This window comes from Prorops nasuta, unplaced genomic scaffold (genome assembly GCF_024137725.1).
Source record: "Prorops nasuta isolate Cenicafe-Biocafe unplaced genomic scaffold, Cenicafe_Pnas_1.2 PNAS00003, whole genome shotgun sequence".
Taxonomy (NCBI): domain Eukaryota; kingdom Metazoa; phylum Arthropoda; class Insecta; order Hymenoptera; family Bethylidae; genus Prorops; species Prorops nasuta.
The window spans coordinates 9,180,812-9,199,550 of NW_027116800.1; the positions used below are offsets into that span (position 1 = coordinate 9,180,812).

At 37.1% G+C, this 18,739-nt stretch overlaps 1 protein-coding gene and 1 long non-coding RNA gene across 4 annotated transcripts; both read left to right on the forward strand.

Moving 5' to 3' along the window:
- The first annotated feature begins 312 nt into the window (after positions 1–312).
- Positions 313–2,387, forward strand: LOC136785650 (uncharacterized). Of its 3 annotated transcripts, XR_010824697.1 has the most exons (4): positions 313–1,240; positions 1,313–1,511; positions 1,638–1,817; positions 1,912–2,387. It is a non-coding gene; the product is annotated as an uncharacterized lncRNA (long non-coding RNA). The 3 variants fall into 3 exon arrangements; XR_010824696.1 differs by having other exon boundaries at positions 316–1,511; positions 1,657–1,817; XR_010824695.1 differs by having other exon boundaries at positions 323–1,511.
- Positions 2,388–5,685: 3,298 nt separating this feature from the next.
- LOC136785584 (uncharacterized) lies at positions 5,686–16,170 on the forward strand. The gene is made up of 4 exons (XM_066746701.1): positions 5,686–6,634; positions 9,983–10,284; positions 12,554–12,631; positions 12,768–16,170. The coding sequence occupies exons 2-4, from the start codon at positions 10,126–10,128 to the stop codon at positions 13,818–13,820; spliced, it is 1,290 nt and encodes a 429-aa protein (XP_066602798.1). The 5' UTR covers positions 5,686–6,634; positions 9,983–10,125; the 3' UTR covers positions 13,821–16,170.
- The last annotated feature ends 2,569 nt before the right edge of the window (positions 16,171–18,739 follow it).

Here is an 18,739-nt window from a genome sequence, read left to right on the forward strand (position 1 = left end):
TATAATTAAATAATCTCATAAAATACAGTGGAATAACTTTAAAAATTGTAAATATCGTCAGTACCTAGTGCGTGTGTTGTGTTTATGTTGTGAATTTGAACTTTCTTCTGTTTATAATTAAATAATGTAATAAAATACAGTGGAATAACTTTAAAAATTGTAAATACTGTCAGTACCTAGTGCGTGTGTTGTGTTTATGTTGTGAATTTGAGCTTTCTTCAATTTATAATTAAATAATGCAATAAAATACAGTGGAATAACTTTAAAAATTGTAAATACTGTCAGTACCTAGTGCGTGTGTTGTGTTTATGTTGTGAATTTGAGCTTACTTCAATTTATAATTAAATAATACAATAAAATACAGTGGAATCACTTTAAAAATTGTAAATACTGTCAATACCTAATGCGTGTGTTCTGTTTATTTTGTGAATTTGAACTTTCTTTAATTTATAATTGAATAATATCTTATAATACAGTGGATTAACATCGAAAGTCGTAAATACTGTCAATGCCTAGTGCGCGTGCTGTGCTTGTGTTATAAAATCGTGCCTTTCTCAATTTTTCACTAAATAATTTTTCAAAATACACTGTGAAAAACTTAAAAGTTGTAAATATTGTTAGTGCCTAACGCGTATGCTGTGTTTAAATTGTGAATTTAAACTTTTCTCAATTTATAATTGAACAATTTCTTAAAATACAGTAGAATGAATCCTATCTTGTAACACTCTTTATGCTCTCAGTGTTATCAATCGTGTAGACAAAAAGTCCCTATAATGGGTGGTGAAGTGTGTCGCCATCCCCCCCAACCATCGTCCAACCGTCCATCCCCTCTGCTCAGTGCTCACCAGTGCTCACTCAGCAACTCAACTCAGCTCACTACGCTCCGACGGCTGGCGACGGCTCCGGCTGACGCTCGCTGCCTCGCTGCAGAACCTAACCTGTCGGCTACTAGTGCTACTACTGCAGCAGCAGTAGTAGCCGACAGGTTAGGTTATGGTAAGGTTAGGTTTTTACTGCTAGACAACAATGCTACGCCACGCCGGCTTGTGATATTAAAATAAGTGCTTTTCAGCTAAAATACATTTAAGTAATTCCATATAGATGTTTGCTAAGTACGTATATATACCCCTCACACTCAGCTTTTTCGGTATAAGAGCGCTAATTCTGGCATAATTGACGCCAACTACCTACCTTGCGTATCTACGGAATTTCACTTGCTCTTGAGGGGCTTGGTTGGACTGTAATTAATACTTTATTAGTGTTTAAAGTATTCAGTGATTCATTATCCTTTTTATTTTGTTGAAAATTTTAGATAAAAACAGTTTATTTTATTTGAAGTAGCTTTTATTTAGTAATGCCATCAACAGCAAGAAATGGCAGTTTATGCTGTGTACTCGGTTGTCAGAATAACTCAAAGAATTTTCGAAGGACAAAATTTTATCGATTCCCTGCAGTAAAGTATAAATTGGAACAAACAGATAAGTGGACCTATGCTATAAAATGAATGAAAAGTAAGTACGTTTTCATTGTGAATTGTTCTGAAAAACAAACGAAATTTGTACATTTCATTTTAACTGTAATTATATGTCCTAACATAAAATATAAGTAACATAAACTTTTACCTTAATATAACGTAGTAAGCGTTATTTACTGCAGCCCTGATGGATCTTTGTGGCAACTGTTACCTTTGTCAAGGTTATGTAATAGACATTTTATTTGGAATCAAAAATCTGATTAGCCCTTGAGTCCAAGTTTATACTCACAATATTTCCACATGTTTGTGAAAGGAATATATTTTCATATAGTATTACAATAAGGTAAGATTATAAATTTCTTCTAACAAATTTTCTTATTCCTTGGCATTAGCAAACAGTATTTATTATTTTCCTTAAAAATGATGATATTTTATAGGACCAAATGAATAGTAGACCAAACAGCAGTCAAATACGAGTTAACAAAATGTATAGCAAAAAGCAGCGAAAATGTGATAAAAAATTTTTCAAAACATAATTGACATTAATTCCTGGGATATAGATTATAAAAATCTGAAACCAACAGTCAGACATAAATCATCTCAGTGTAATTTCATAGAAGAAAATAATGAGAGTTGCAAGGTATTCATCTGTAATCGAATACAAGATTGTGATATTTGTGAAGCTGAAACTTAAGTTTATATTCCTGTGTTCAATTCCATCATTTCTTTCAATAAGAAAAAACATTATAAACGGAGAGATAGTAATGATTTAACTCCTGCCAGTGCAAATGTTGATGTACATAGACTTTTAATATATGAAATTTCCATAAAATTAAATACTCTAAAATATTTTATTGTTTTAAATGAGAGGCATTATAATTGTCCAAAAACAAGTAAAGCAAAAATTTTTCAACTCTTTTTGTTAAGAAATTGTTCTATCTATAATTATCATTGATGAAAAGGTTTGAAAAAATCTTATAGACTACATTTTTCGAATGAGAAATAGCAGCTCTTTACGATTTACAAAGATCGAAAAAATCGAATGTTTCAAAATTATTTTATTTTATAAAATGGCTGCTTAAACTCTTTTTCTTTGAGTATTCTTAAATTTAGATGATTTCCACTCTTTAGTGTATCCTTCACACCAAAAAGTGAAGCTAAGCATTGATCCATATTAGAGCACTTATGCGCACGAACACCATTCATTCACTAATGTTCTATATTCTAATCTATAAATATTTTATGCATAAAAGATAAAAGAATACTAGTATGCGAATTGAATTCTTTCGTGCCCCATTGTTCCAGTCTAGATTCACTCTAAAAATTTATTATTTATTTTTATTTTGAATGTATAATATAACTGGAGATAATGAATTAATAGAAAAATGTTTTTTCACCAGTTTCGTAATCTTATTATACGCCCATCAGATAAATTGACTCAGACCATGTACATAAAATGTTTAACTTTGTAATTAGAAGAGATAGCAATTTTTAATACAAGACCTTTTTGAAGCGTCTTTTAATTTGCATTCAGAAAGGTGTTGTAGCAAAAATTGCTAACTGTTTTAGTTACGAAATTAAACAGTATTTTATATCCATAGCCTAAGTAATTTCACCTAACGGACCCGTACGGCGTATATAATAACTTACCTGATAAACTGATTAAACTATCCTAATTTGGCATTTCTCCAACAACTTTATCGATAGAGCAGAAATAATGCTTATTTTAGAAAACTTTAAAGAATGAATATAAAATGTTGTTTTAAGAGCACGAAACCATTTCTCCCTCCCGTACGCATCTTTCTCGTTACTTTGAATAATAAAGGAGCTCTTGTTTGTTTTTTAGATATTAAATAATATTAAAGTAAATAGAGCTACATGAAAGAAAGTTTGCATGCTGTAGTATTGGGTAGTAGCTACTACTACTCCGCTACTACTAGAGCTACATCGTTACCGACAAGTTTCCCCGGAAACTGGTGCCATCTACACATACAGTTGTGAATTCATGAAGAACTAACAGTTATCTATAATTTCTTTTAATGTCGCAAAAAATGTTGATTTGAATATTTTTTATTATCTAAAAATACTAATATAATTATAATTTATAGTAGAAGTAATAGTTATTAATATATACATATAATTAAATGGTGTATAATATATTATAAATTGCGTAATAATATTGTACAATTAACTAATTTCAAAAATTACTATTACTTTATAAAGTTGAAAAGAAAACTTAAATTATAACATATTTTGCATTTATTTTGATCGAAAAATAATAAGTCAAATATTCGAAGAAAGTTCCAGCAGGTATCGCAATCTGGTGGAATGATGGGAAACTGTGTATAGAGCGTCAGAGCAATGGCGTAGGCGGCGATTCATGTGATAAATTAATTTTTATTACTTCGTGGGTGGCGGCTCTTTCTATTGGTTGTTGATCGGACCGCCTCCCACTTTCCACAATCATATTCTATCCACGTTTAATCCACTCAACGACCTTTTTACAATTGATGAGCTGCGTACAGTTATAACAAGATTAAATATTAGAATAAATTTAAAAATACTGTGTAAATATTGAAATCTTCTTAAAACATTATTAAAAATCTTTGAAACATTTGTAATACTTAATAAATATTTTTTCTGAACAATGAAAATGCAACATTAATGCTTGAAAAATTAAATATTTAAAGTGATACAACTTTGTATATTTAGAAGTTTTGGTATTACAATAAGGGAGTATTATGCAGGCATTGAAGTCTCTCATATTTACTAAGATACTGGCATTGAGATCTCCTTTTTTGGGCTAATCATTGATCGAAGTCAAACGGGTGTTTTAAAAATGCTTATGTCACGGGGAAATATAAATTGTTATTTTGGTCTTAGCTGTTTTTATTAAGACAACCGAGATGGATGCAAAGTGTACGTGATAGATTATGCGATTGACCTGCTATAAGTAATGCGCAGTGTACAGGAGTGTGCAAATAAAATTGTAACAGAGAGGGCATTAAGAGAGGAGTCATTAATGGGAGAGAAGATGATGGTTGAAATACTTCGCAAAATAGGCGTCTCGATCTTGTCCTACATAATGGGCATTAATCCGAAAACCTACAATAACGCTAAAATAGTGATAAGGTGAAATCATTTTGTAAAATTTTATTCGCAAAAGATTATTTTATTTTATCTATTTTTTACAACATAATGCACTGGTCTTACATTATTTATTCAACAATACTGATTCCATAAACTTGTTGAAAAGCTTTCTATTACTTATAATTCATTGGTTCTACAAAATAACGTCATATATTTTCTGATGCTGACCTTATTTTCAATTTTGAGATAGTTTCACGCAAAGTTTGATATAATATGCTTGTCTAACTTACAAAGTGATACATCGCGGGAAATTGTTTCGCGTGTGGTTCTGCTAACTTCATTCTAGGTCTTCTCAGCAAAAACTATACCACAGTATGAGACGAAAAGAACGATTGAAGAATTTCTCAGATTGTCATCTACCAAAAGATGCGTTATTTATGCTAACCGAGGTAATTATTTCTTTACGTGCATGCTCTGGGTTTCAGTGACGTACCCTAACTTCTAAGAAGATTAGCCAGGAATGTGATTACACGAAAGCAAAATCGGAGAGTTTCCAAGTCGTTGGACAGCGGTTCTATTGCCGCACTATTGTAGGAAGGGGATGAGCATAAGTATACTGTTGGGAGCGAGTAAAGAGAAGGATTTGAAGGGTGGGAGTAGGCGGATTGAGGAAGGGAAGAAAGAGGAGGTGGCAGAGAGCGGTTTGAGGTGGAATGAGAGAATAAGGAGGGAGACGGAGGAAAGGTGAGTACGAAAAAAAGGTGGTTTGAAGTAAAAAGGAGAGGCGATTGGAGGAGGTTCACACGGGGGAGACGAAAAGTAAGAGGAAATCTTGATGTAGGAGAATATAGAGGAGAGAAGAGTGGAGAAGCGAAATATGAAACGAAGCGATGCCGAAGATCTGGCGGGAGAAAAGGAAGGGTGAGGGGGGGGGGTGGTCTCGAATAGAGGAGATGCGTGAGTAGATAAAGGAAGGTGCTTGGTGCGAAAAGGATGAGAGTAATGCTGGTGAGGGAAGGGAGGTGGAGGTGAAAGAGGTGGTGGATAGGTAAGAGGGGGGAGGGAGGTCTTCTCTCTCTTAGGCGAGATAAGGACGGGGCGGACAAACGGACTGATGAAGGCAGCTCAAGGTAGGGGATATTCAGTCTTACGGCCACGTGCTACACGAGCGCACGCCCCGAGCCGGCCGGTGGTCCAGCCACGACTCGTTTTTGTCCTCGTCCTCCTCTTCTTCTCCCTTTTCTTCTTCCTCCTCCTCCTCTTCCTGCACTTCTTTTTCTTCCCTGTCCCCGTTTTGTACCGCTCCTGATTCTCGTGCGTTTAATCTCGCTCTCTCTCTCTCTCTCTCTCTCTCTCTCTCTCTGTGGGTTCCTTATATCACCCGTTCCATCCCCTCCTTTCCCCCCGGCTCCTCTTCCCTCTCCAATCGCTCTATTTATCCTCTTCTTTTCAATCCCCATCTACCTATGCCAGTCTACCGTGTCCTAGGACAGCGTCAATAACCACGTGGTTACTCTCGATGTGACGTACGCAGAGGCCTCCGCTTCACAGGAGCCGCACGTGTCTTCTTTATTTTTTGCCTCATCGTCCTTTTTATCATCGGACGGTGACACGGTACCAGTGTTACTTCAGTAGACTTTGTGGTTTTTCAATCGCTGTCAATTCGTAGCTACATGGCCAACATTCAGTGATTTCAAGTTACGATGTGCGATTTTGAGGATAATTTCTAACATAATGGTGTAACTTTAGATTATTGCTAACCTACAATTACGATAATCAGAGTTTAAGACGTGGGTGATGCAATCGAGGTAAACGGATGATAGTTTTGTAATCAGTGAAGTCAGTGCTTTTTAGTTTGCTGCTCTTGCTTTAATTCTTCTTCCGTTTTGCTTCATTTGTGCAACGATAAGCTTATTGTGTCTGAATCAGTAGAAAAGGTTTTGCGTCGTATATAAGCAGACTACTGGAACTACTTAACAAGAGGAATCAAGAGAACTCTTTGGATATTGGAATGTTTGAACGGCACGAAAGTGGAAAAATTTAATTTCATCCATTACCACTTCATTAAAGGTGTGCACAGTATTACTCTTAAGATTTTTCTTTTCATTGAGACACGCATATATAGCATATTCTACTTTAAGAAAATTATATAGAAAGAATAATCATTGTTGTATAGAATAATGTATCCTACAACTTGATGTGTAAGTAGGTAGTGCAACTTATACAATTTTTTTATAATAGATAGACTACCGTATCTCGTGGTGATTCGGGGAATTTTTCAAAATTTGGTATGAAGAAATACTGAAAGACCAAATTTAGTTTTTAACAGTACAATAGAAACATTAGGGTGAAATGAGAATGGTAAAAGTTTAAAACGATATGATAAACGCTTTTTCGTTGCATAAATTTTGACGATTTATCAATATAAGCCAGGTATTGATATATTTGGTGATTTGCAATGAGACAGGGCTGTTAAAAAGACTGATTTTTGGGCTCTGAAACGATTAATTTGTTAGACAAACTGTCATTCGTGATATCATAATCGATAGGCTTTCGGGACGAACGGCTCATTTAAATTGCAACGCCGAAGGATCTGACCATTGATTGGACTCTTGGACCAACATATGGCAGGAACGCGTTGCTAACCCGAGAGACTCGCACAAAATAATTATTCTCCATACATTCGTGCGTGTATTAATAGTTCAATTTGAGAAAAAAATGACGGATAATGTCCATTTCATCAATCGATACATCAGGCATTTTGTGATTTATTGGAATTTTGGTCTGAAACGATGATGAATAGCATTCGTCAAGTTTTTGTTCTTTGCATATCGTGCATACTGACGTTAATTAATTACTATATCAGGAATAAAATATGAAAATTTATGAAAAAGAAATGCGAAGCAATAATGGGGTGGGGGCCATTATAGTGGCGCCATCGTTCATCTTGTTTTTACGAAACAATGATTATATTAAATCAACAGTATAGAGAATGTTTCTGTTACGTCTGATCACGATTTGCACACGCAATTATTTGTTAATTATAAATCCGAAATTTATTAATGAATTTTTTGTCGTATTTATTTTTGTTGATAGCTGTAGGTTTGTATAACTGTATTACAATAATGTGCAATTTAAGGAGATTAGTTTAGTATTCTGTGTAATAGTGTGCAGGGTGAAAGATGAACAGGTGGCCTCGGTCCAGCAGCAGTTTGTGCAAGATTAATGCTTGCGATTTGCGTAATGGTATCGGTAGCACCTTGTTTCAGCTCTACCAGCGATTCTTGACCAACGAGTGATAAATTCCTCCGGTCGTAAATTTGTCGCGTTACGCTTCCGTGCTGTGCAGCAACTTTTCTTTCTTCAAGACCAGCCGATAGATTTGCCAGCGATACTCACGATCGTAATTCACCGTCGCGAATTAAATTGGATAGTTATCACCTTAATTTGGTTGAATCGCTCGCCTTGGCCTTCCGTGGTAACGTCTGGCAAATGTCTATTCGATAACGTTATAAAGAAATCACTTATAGATTCAACGCGCTTCCAAATCGTTATTATACTGGTAATGTTCGAGTTAGGTATATACGCTTATTGATTGAAAAACGTGGAAAATTGGTAGAAAGGTTTGATCTAGGATGATGAAAATTCAGAGAGAGAGAGAGAGAGAGAGAGAGAGAGAGAGAGAGAGAGGGTGGGAGAGAGATTGTATACGCACAGGGAGATTTCAGGAAATATTCTGGCTGAAAAAAGTCGTTGGACTCGTGTAACGTAGGAGATAACATGATTTCACGCGAGTACGTGGGTAGTGTCGTATTTTCATCACGGCGTTCATTACTGTCGATTCTGAAACGAGCTTTTCGCGGTGTTAGCTAGAGTCACGTCGTGTTCGATTTTCATTGTGCGCCGTGCACGCTCGTCTCAAGGACGTATTTATCGCGACTCCACTAGCAAAACGATCCGCAATAATCCCTTCCTCCTCTCATCTTAGAAGAGAGGATACTGGAGGACGCATCAGTTACGCCTTTCTAAATTTATGCTTCGATCATTATTATAATAATACCACTATCTAACCTCTTAACGCTGCTCGCTATTTCTATAATAATCTCTTTATTATTATAATTACATAAAGCCTATATATTATTAAAGCTATTGTGCATTATATGATGTGATATATATTATTGATTAATATCTGATAAATATTATTAAAGCTATATATTTATATATAAATAATTGTGATGCGATAATGGGAGACGCATCGGTTACGCCTTTCTATATTCACGCTTCAATCCCTATCTTCTTAATATCACTATATCTATATGCCTCATAGCGCTGCTTGCTGATTCTGAAATAAGAGCTTTACTATAATTACATAAAGCATATTATTAAAGTTATACAATCGCTTTGCCACGATAGTTTCATTTCTCTTTTGCCCATTTCTCCTGATGGCTAGAGCGATCAAACTATAAGCCCCAACTGGTTATAGTTCTACTATACTTATATTTAATCATCAATCACATTCGATTTGAACATTCCATTCTAGAATTTATCCATAAAAATCTCGTAAAATTGAATTTATAGTTTACGAAATTCCTTACCTTAATCATAGGCGATACGTATAAATCATTACAAATATTTCCGAATTTCGCGCCTCCACAAATCATTCGATTATATGATATAGCTGTTAAATGTGGCTATTGAGAAATTCCAGTTGAGACGATAAAAATACGACAGGTGAGATTTTTGGCAATATAATCAGCAAGCTGCCAGGAATGTAAAATCGAGTGTACGGTGGCGTTGGGGTGAAGTAAGATATAGTAGTATAATTAGGTATCATCCACGTTAACTATCGACAAATTAATTAAGAGTTGCGAAAAACCGGTTAACTTGTATCTTATTCCAAATAATCTGTAATACTCTTATGCAATTGGTCGCTCTAATGAAAAGCGTTAAAAGTGCGAATCTCCGATCGAGGGCTGAAATAAATATCGGTAAAATTTAAGGGTTGAAGAGAACTAGGTTAAAAAAGTAGTAGAGTAGGCTTTCATTTTATGATACTAAAAGTCCGTGAGTGTGTTTGTATGTAAGAGGTATCAGCGTGCGGATGAAATTAATATGCGGTCGGCACTGCAATTAGCGCTCATATTTATGCGTCTCTGGCGAGGCGGTCTCCGTTAACATGGTAATGGCGTTACAACGCTGTAAACAGGACATGTTATCTCAAGCGAAGCAGCAGCTTGCGTTGCAAGCCGAGTCACTAATCGAGTCTACCAGCTTTCTTTCCTTACCCACCGTACAATCGACTGTATATATATATATATATATATATATATATAATCGACGAAAACATCAAAAAAGTATCTCTTTAATAGAGAATAATAATGTTGATATTAAAGGCACGTGTGATTATTCATTTTTCAGGGATGAGCTTTATGAATGGGACGAGGCTCGAGTGATAGACGACAGATTTTAAGAGTGGAAAATGATAGGCGATAATGTAAGAAGAGCAAATGGAGGGATAAATAACGTAGGAAGATTGTCAGCGAGGCATTAAACGCGTTCGGATGGACGTGGGCGACCTCGCAAGCTCGGCAAGATTGGCTGGGAGTGGTGTCATCCCTGGGACCACCGCTGTTAGCGTCATAGCAAGTACAAATCTCCCTACCGTGGGTTGGTGGACATCTACATCGACCGTCAGCTCCGCACCTGCCAATACAGACGTGGTGAGTGACATCCCCCCCCCCCCCCTCCCTCTCGTTACTTCCTTACCTGCACAATTTCTTATTGTTTCTTCTTTCTTCATAATTAATGAATAAATGTTTAGTACAAAGATTTTTAAAAAAGAAGCTGATGGAATATCTGCATCAGCCTGCAGCTTGGTATCTGCCCCGATACAAACATGTAGAGTGTCCCTCGAACCCTCTTCTTTCCAATAACTTCCAAATTTCTCATTTGTTTCATTCGTCAAGAATGTTCGAAAATTAGTAAGCTCGTAAAAATTATATATCAAAGGTAGGCTAGTTGACATCTAATAAATCAATCATCAGTCTGACATCCGCCGATAAAGATGTGGATGAGGTGAATGACGCGTAGGAGTGAGAAGGAGGCTTCTTTTCCTTCTTTTTTTTCTCCTCTGCCTGCAAACTCTCGTGTTTTCTTCCCAGTTTTTCATAACTGAATAAAACCGTATAGCCAGACTACAGTTCTCAGCAGGAGCTGATCGAGCGCGGAGAATGATAAATATATTTGATTAGACGTAGAAAGAATTGATTAACGGCGTCGACAGGGAAATGGAGAAAAACGACGGGAGTTTCGCAAGGTGCGAATGGCTTGTAGAAAAACTTGTAGCAAGATAATTTGTTGGGAGAGATATATTATTAAACATATAATACATATAGGACATTTGCCAAGTTGGTTTACTATAATGCGGAACGTGCGAACGTTCTAAATAAAGGAAAAAAGTTATTTTAATCATTTCCTCATAGTTGAACGCAAACTGGAGAAGAAATTCTTTGTATTTAGCATAAATTAGCACACGCGTATCGAGGTACTCATGGATTCCTGATTAATAAATCATTTTCGCATTGATGAGTATTTCTGCAATGCACGAATGCGGGTGTTCGATTATAAATGAAGCAGAGAATTGAAATTGAAAGAGAGGATATGGGAAGGTGGAGGAGGGCGGGGCGTAAAGAGGATAGTCTATGGACTGACTGCTGCAATGAGCTATGATTGTGTGTGCACGTGTGTGTGTGTGTGTGTGCGAGAGAGGGAAAGAGCAGCAAAAGATCTCTTCCCGACACGAGGAACGTTATTTAGCTTCGCTGGAGAGTGGCGTAAGGTGCAGGGATTAAAACCGAGTCGACCCAGCAGCGTCATCTGCTAGACGTTTAACCTTTTTTACTTTTCTTCCTCCATTATTTCCCATTACCTCTTCGCAAATCTTTCACCGCGCGAAACCTCTGACCAGCAATTTCTTCTCTACATCCTATAATACTTTTTCTTTACTTTAATCTACAAAGTAACAGCTTCTCTTTCATCCCTTTGTTCTGGCTGCGTGAAAAATTGGAAAAAACTTTCGTTTTTCAAATTCCGTCAGTGTCGATGTTCTATTACAAATATTTAATATTTTGCTGTCATTTATGTCAATGAAGATTAATTTGTTTAAGTAAATTCATTGCAAAAATTTAATATGCTGAATGAAATTAATTACTATTGCTTAAATTGTATACATATATATACCAGGCTTTCGTCTGTAAAACAAACGTGTTGGTTATAACTAACACATAGAGTTTTTAGTTTAATCGTACGTATATACTCTAACCTTTCACTAGCTTCATTATAAGCTGATGTATGTTTATTCTATACTAGTCGATTATTCCTGTCTGCGTAAGATTTAATGCGATTACAGTGAATTTATTTTAACAAAGAAGATGTTTAAATGTTTGTTACTTATTTTCTCTTTGTCCAACAGTAAAATTCGAGAGATATCTTGATTTCCAAATAATTGGCGTGTGATTAATTTTCCTATCCATTGGGAAATTCTCGATGGGTACTAGACAAGTCATTTTACTGTTTCGTCGTTATCGAATTAAATTTGCTACATTGTCTTACTTTTCGTACTTATTCTCGCTCTCTTCTCATGCACTGTTCTTCTTTATAGTTATATAGCTACTTAAAGACTATAATTAGATTTGAATATAGAGGAAAAACTTCTTAATTCGTTGCGACTTTCTTATCACCTTACAGTTACCTAAACCTACAATTTTATTAAATTACAAAAGTCAATTTATTCTCCATAATTTTTGGTTCATTTGCTGAATAGAAACTGAAATAGAAAAAATATCTGTTTCTATTTCATATGTATGTATACATACCGGCCATCATTCTATCTTTTATTCAGGAAGTTTTAAATGCATGCCTTGATCGAAAATTGAATAATGCAATTAAGGACAATCTTTACTAAAAATCGCATGCCTCTTTGCGTTTCAGATGAACCAACTGTGTAGAGTGTGCGGAGAACCAGCCGCCGGGTTTCACTTTGGAGCATTTACATGCGAGGGATGTAAGGTGAGCTTGATCAAGCATTAAAAATTATTTCGACTTAAATTCCCCATGAGAGACAAAAGGTAGTAATGATTGTCAAAGAAAAATCTAAACATTTTTTAGCGAAAGTATATATACAAGGATTTTTTATTTGCCACAGTCATTTTTCGGAAGGACGTACAACAATCTTGGCAGTATATCGGAATGCAAAAATGGCGGAGTTTGCGTGATCAATAAGAAGAATCGAACCGCTTGCAAGGCATGCAGGCTTCGAAAATGTCTGATGGTGGGAATGTCAAAGTCGGGCTCTCGATACGGACGTCGGTCCAATTGGTTCAAGATACATTGTCTTCTTCAAGAGCAAACGCATCAAGCTCAAACGCGTCTCATCAAGGACCCGAAGAGTGCTTATGAGAAAGCGTTCGGTTCGTTGGACGTGGCTAATAATAACAACAATAACAACAACAACGACAGTAATAGCACAACCAGTGCGAGTAGTATAGCAGGAATGATAACATCAACAACCACGGCGAACAGTTACCATCATCATCATCATTACCAACAGCAAGATAGGCTTGTTAAAAGGGAGGATAGTGTATTGAGGCCACAGGAATTAACGGGACAGCCAAGGACGCCCGATATTCCGCCGAGACCCAGCCATGAGCCAGTCCTGAGATCGGCGGACCTAGTCAGATCTCCTCACGAGCTTCTCAGGCCGGAAGTTTCGAGGTTCCCGATGTGGAGAGGGCCCCCTTTCTTTCATCCGGCCCTAACTCAAATGCAACTCTTGAACAGTCCATTCTTCCCTTTCCAGCAACGATTTATCGTTCCATACGACGTTAATCATTCAGGGACCCCTCAGATGGCAAGTTTGTCCGACTCCACGAGCGACAGTGCGAGCCCAAGGTCAACGCCTTCACCCAAGAGGGACGAGGAAGATAGCAAAGAGATACGAAGGGAGAGGGAGGGCAAAATCAATGCCGAAAAAGCAGACGACACTTATGACAAGAGTTTGGCACTCTTGAGGTCCTTGGGACCAGAACAGGAAGAACCGATAGACCTTAGTATGAAGAATAGTCCTGAGGACCATCGACAAATGGATCCTGCTAGTACCGAGGAGGAGGAGGAAGAGGAAGAACGGTCGACCGATAGCGAGAGCAATGAGATACTTCAGGACACTGGACCTCCTTTGGACCTCACCAGGAAGACATGACCATGTGACAAGGACAGTCCTAGATACGGATCTATTTAGGACTCGTCTTGTCGGTTCTCCGTAAGCAACGAAAAAACTGACTTACGATTAGTCAGAGCAATTTGCTCAAACAGGAATCTCTGCGTTTCCAATACGGTTTAACTGGAGAGATAAGAGTCTATACGATTGTGTGGAAGTAAACCAATATCCTAAATGGACTATTCTACGTCGCACAACCAAGGTGGGAAGCGAAAGCTGGATAAATAAGATTGTACAGAACGGCTTAAAACTGGTGCAGATGAAGGCGGAAGGCTTGATTATCCACGAGTTGCATATGTACATGTATATAAATCGAATGAAAAAGGATCGAAGGACGGAGAGAGATACAAAATTCTGATAATTTATGGGAAAGCAAAGGATACCTCGAAGGAACAAAACGAGGAATAATCGTGGTACTATAAATCTCGCGTCTAAAGAAAAGGGGGAGGAAGTTAGGAAAGAAGAGCATGAAGGTGTAGGAATTGATTGTTTGGAAATTGTTGGAGAATGGAGAATAAGTGTGTGTGTGTGTGTGTGTGTGAATGAGAGAGAGAGAGAGAAGAAAAGTGCCTAAAGAAGTGTGCGGTGTCGGGAGTCTTTGGTAAGCTGGCATAAACGACTTTACGATTAGCGATGCGATCGATGAAAATTGCTCAAGCTCCTGGTGCATCGAGTCCCTTCTGGCCACGCAGCTCTGCCAGGTGTTCAGTGACGGAGCGGCGGCTGAAGATCAACTCGATACAGGCCATACTTAGACCGCATTGGCACACGGACATTGTGCCTTTTAAGCGGTGCCTTTAAACTTTTCCTCCATGTCATGCGCCCCTATGCGCTTGCGCGACACGTTAATAGAGTGCCAGTAAAAAATACATGTCTGATAGTTTAACCTTTGATATGAATATTTTTTATAAAATAGTGAATATACTTGGTATCCCCAAAGTGTGGAAACTAATATCTTACGAAAATGCTAAGATTTTATCCAAAATAAATAAGACACTTTATAGAAAAGTCACTTTGTGTTCAAAACTATGCGACCTTAAAGAATGCCGAGGAACATAGGAAGGTCATAATTTGTTTTAAATGGAAAGCCCTATTTTTTTATTGCATATGCATGTAGTTTTTCTCAAAAGCTTTTTGAAATTCTTTACGAGTATGTCTTTTAATCTAGACGTATTATGTGATACTTTAATTAAAAATTATAGGCAGTTGGGACAATTTTTGAGTAATAATGCTTCAAGGTCGTTCATATTACTGGAGCCAAGTCTGCATCTACAGGTGAAATCTAATTAAAATAAATTAGAAGAATATGCGATGCAAAATAGATAGGTATTTCCCTTTTAAAAAAACGTTCTAACTTTCTTGGATTGGGACCTTAAGGGATCCTTTCGAGCCATATCTTTATAATCACAGGAAAGAGGTAGCATTTTAAAGTATTTGAAGAAATTTTGGCTTGTTTTTTACCAAATTTTACACAGTATTTTCAAGAAATTTAAGTTTTCCATACTTTTGGGACACTCTGTAGATATTTTATACATATGTATATGTGTAAGGGAGCGACGGGTAATTGTGATAAGGGAAAACTCGACTTACTAAAAAAGCCTGAATTTAATCAGTTGGAACAGAAAGAAACCGATATTTAAACAATTTCCTATCATCTTAACTAAAAATGTTTTCGTTACATTTTTCAGAAAGATGATAATGAAAACTTCGTCATTACATCTAACCGGATTTTAGTTTAGTTATTGAGCTAGAGAGGATAGCAGAACTAATGACGGTGTTCGGGATTCCCCGTTCGTGAATACCCACCGTTTCTCTACATACACAAGTACGCGTACATTTATAGTACATGGAAACAAATAGATGCGTATGTAAGCATGCGCTATCGTTCCTTCGCGAGTGCAATTCTCGCGTCGAAACATTCGAAGGAGGCCAGTGTCTTATGTAATATTTACGAGGACATATCGTTGTTTATTTATACTGAAAGAATCGCGCGTCGAGCGTCAAACATTTGGCCAGCTACTACTTCAAATGTGTCCACCCACCTCAAAATATGGATCCACGCGTTTGAATAATCATTATCTTATTTGATTAAATCTTTTTTTTTACACACGACGAAGGAAATTTATAGCAAGAGTATATACCAAGTTGAAATATTTTCTAATTTATTCGAGTGTATCTCACATGATTTTATAAAATTGTAAGTGACATCCACTGGGTATTATTGGAGCACTGTGTACTTTTATAGTCTGACCAATCTTTGGTTGGACGCAAATGTTGCCTGTATCAGTATCAAGTGTTAGACGAAATATGAAGTAATAAAGAATATTGTGTATCCGAGCGTGACGCTTTGATCGTCCTTCATTACACGTCATGATCCTCTCCCCTGGCCATCTCGTATCCTACCCAGTCAGTCCCACCTGGACCCGGTGAGAGCATATAATCTAGGAACGCGCTACGAACTGCCAGCCTCGGCATTCGATTGCTTTCTATTCGCGCATCCATCATACGTTCTCGGGGCTCTTGCCCAACAAACACACATCGATATGCACTGATATATCACGACGTATATATAGGTGCATTCTTCACAAATGTCTAATACATTTTCATTACATTATATCGTTACAATCAATACTTGGCCTTTGAATTACAACAAAATGTTTTATTATTTCCCCTCATCTCATGCTCCCTCTATAATGCGTTTCAATAAATTGTAATTCTCGTTATTATATAAGCAAACGCTTAATTAATACTATTCCCTTTCAATTTTAAATATTGCAATCATCATACATATTTTTGCTTCAATAATTACGAGTGAATCGTACGGGCGATTTTTCTGCATGTGAAGGATGTATCTCTGATATATCATGAACATACGTGCATTCTTTACAGATGTCTAATACATTTTTATTGCATTGTAACATTACAATCAATGCTCTGTCTTTAATATTCAGCAAAATGTTTACGTTTCTATATAAATTACAGCCTTTCATCTTTATATATATATATATATATATATATATATATATATAAATTATAGCTCTTGATTAATATTTTTCTCCTGCAAATTCAAGTATTCCAATTATTCCATGTTTTTTGTATTTGAACCATGGGATAATTTCTAGCGAATCGCGTGGGTGATTTCTGCATAGGAAGGATCGCGGAGTTTGCTGGACATCCGGGGATTGTCAGTTTCGAGGCCAGCGAGAGAAAGAGAAATGGAATGACGAGGTTGGTCCGTAGAGCAATAGGCCGCTTTGTTAAATGCGCGGGTTCGTAAAGTCGTGCAATGTTTGCCCCGTTGAGTCCCGGAGCGAGCACTCTGTGTCAATATCCTCGGAAACCAAACGGCCATCTGGAACGCAGAATCCTTAAACACGAGTTCGTACATATTACGAGCACATCTGTACACACGTGCGAAGAGCAACGCTGCGTTTCTACAAATGAGCGTGAATTTCTTATATTTTTCTCCACTTTTTTTCAGCCTTTACATCCCGATAAAGAGCCTGCCAAGTGGCTACTTTGGCGCGCGACCCAAGTGAATCGTTTAAAAGATGGCAAATCACAATTAACTTATTAATACGATTGGCCTCGAGCCAGATGCGTCGCAGGGCATTGGTTACCAATAGAAGGAGGGGGGGGGGGGAGGGGTGATCTTTAAAAGTAGCTTGAATGATTTTCATGGAGGTCTGAAGGGGGCGATTTTTGCTGAACTTGTCTCATCTTTCTTGACGCGAGTCCGGCATGTAAAACGAAAGAAAAGGTGTATGTGTGTGCGTGTGTCCGTGACTCACGAAAAGGGTACCTTTTATATAAGTGTTTTAATAATGGTTTAGTTAATGTATTCGATGAGCTTTCGAGAGACAATTTTTGTTGAACTTTCTCATCTTCCTTCGGTAGATCCGGCGCAAGATAAGAGTGGCGCGGCTGATGTATCCATGGGCACCTGCGTGTATTCACTCGCGCAATCGCGCGCCTTTCGAAGGAGGAGAATGACGATGGTGTGTCGTGGGGGAGGAGAAGGAGAAAAGGAAGAAGAAAGCCGAAGTAAAATGCTTGAAGTTTACTGTTGACTTAGGTGGGAAGCCGAGGAGGACGAACCACTCAATGTCCGTCCAGCGCGTTCCATACTCGTTTCCTGCCGTCGATTCAGGTCTCTTGGGTCACCATACACTCTCTGAAAAAAATCTTGAACCATGTACACACATACATACGTACTCGCATTGCCTTTTTAATCTTGAATATATAAAATCTATTTTAGCGCAGTTTTAAACGGTAGTTCTGATTATTTTTTCTATAGAATGAAATTGCTTTAACATTTTTTAGATTTTTAATAGTCCTCCTAAAACTGTAGAAATTTGCTTTGAAACGAGCATTCAAATGTAAGCTATTTTGTTATTGATGATTCAAGTTTATTTGCCCTGGGATCTTTGTCTTTGACAAATTGCTTTTCTTGATACGTCAAAAGACTTGTACAAAACAGTGTCTTAAAATGGATTATGAATAATGTGCTACTTTGAATCTTAAATGTTCGCTGTTATACGGCCAAGCTTCTAATCTTGACAAATTCTTCTCTGGACAAACTTAAAACCTTCTGCCCGAACATACTAGACTGAACTGTGAGTTATGCGCCATTTTTACTGCGTAGAGGTGTATATCAAGATTACCTATTGGCTTACGAAGCAGGTGTGCCAAGGTTAACTAATCGCCAGAAGGAATTTGCATAAAGATACTCCACTATTGTATCTTTAACAGAAAATCAAATTAACATTTTTGTGAAATATGGTTTCGTTTGTTTGATGCAATTGATGAACAGGGAACTGATATCCGTTGACTGAAATTCGTCAACGATGAGGTGCATATACAATATCCTTGAAAAATTTCGCAATTAAAGTACCGGATAG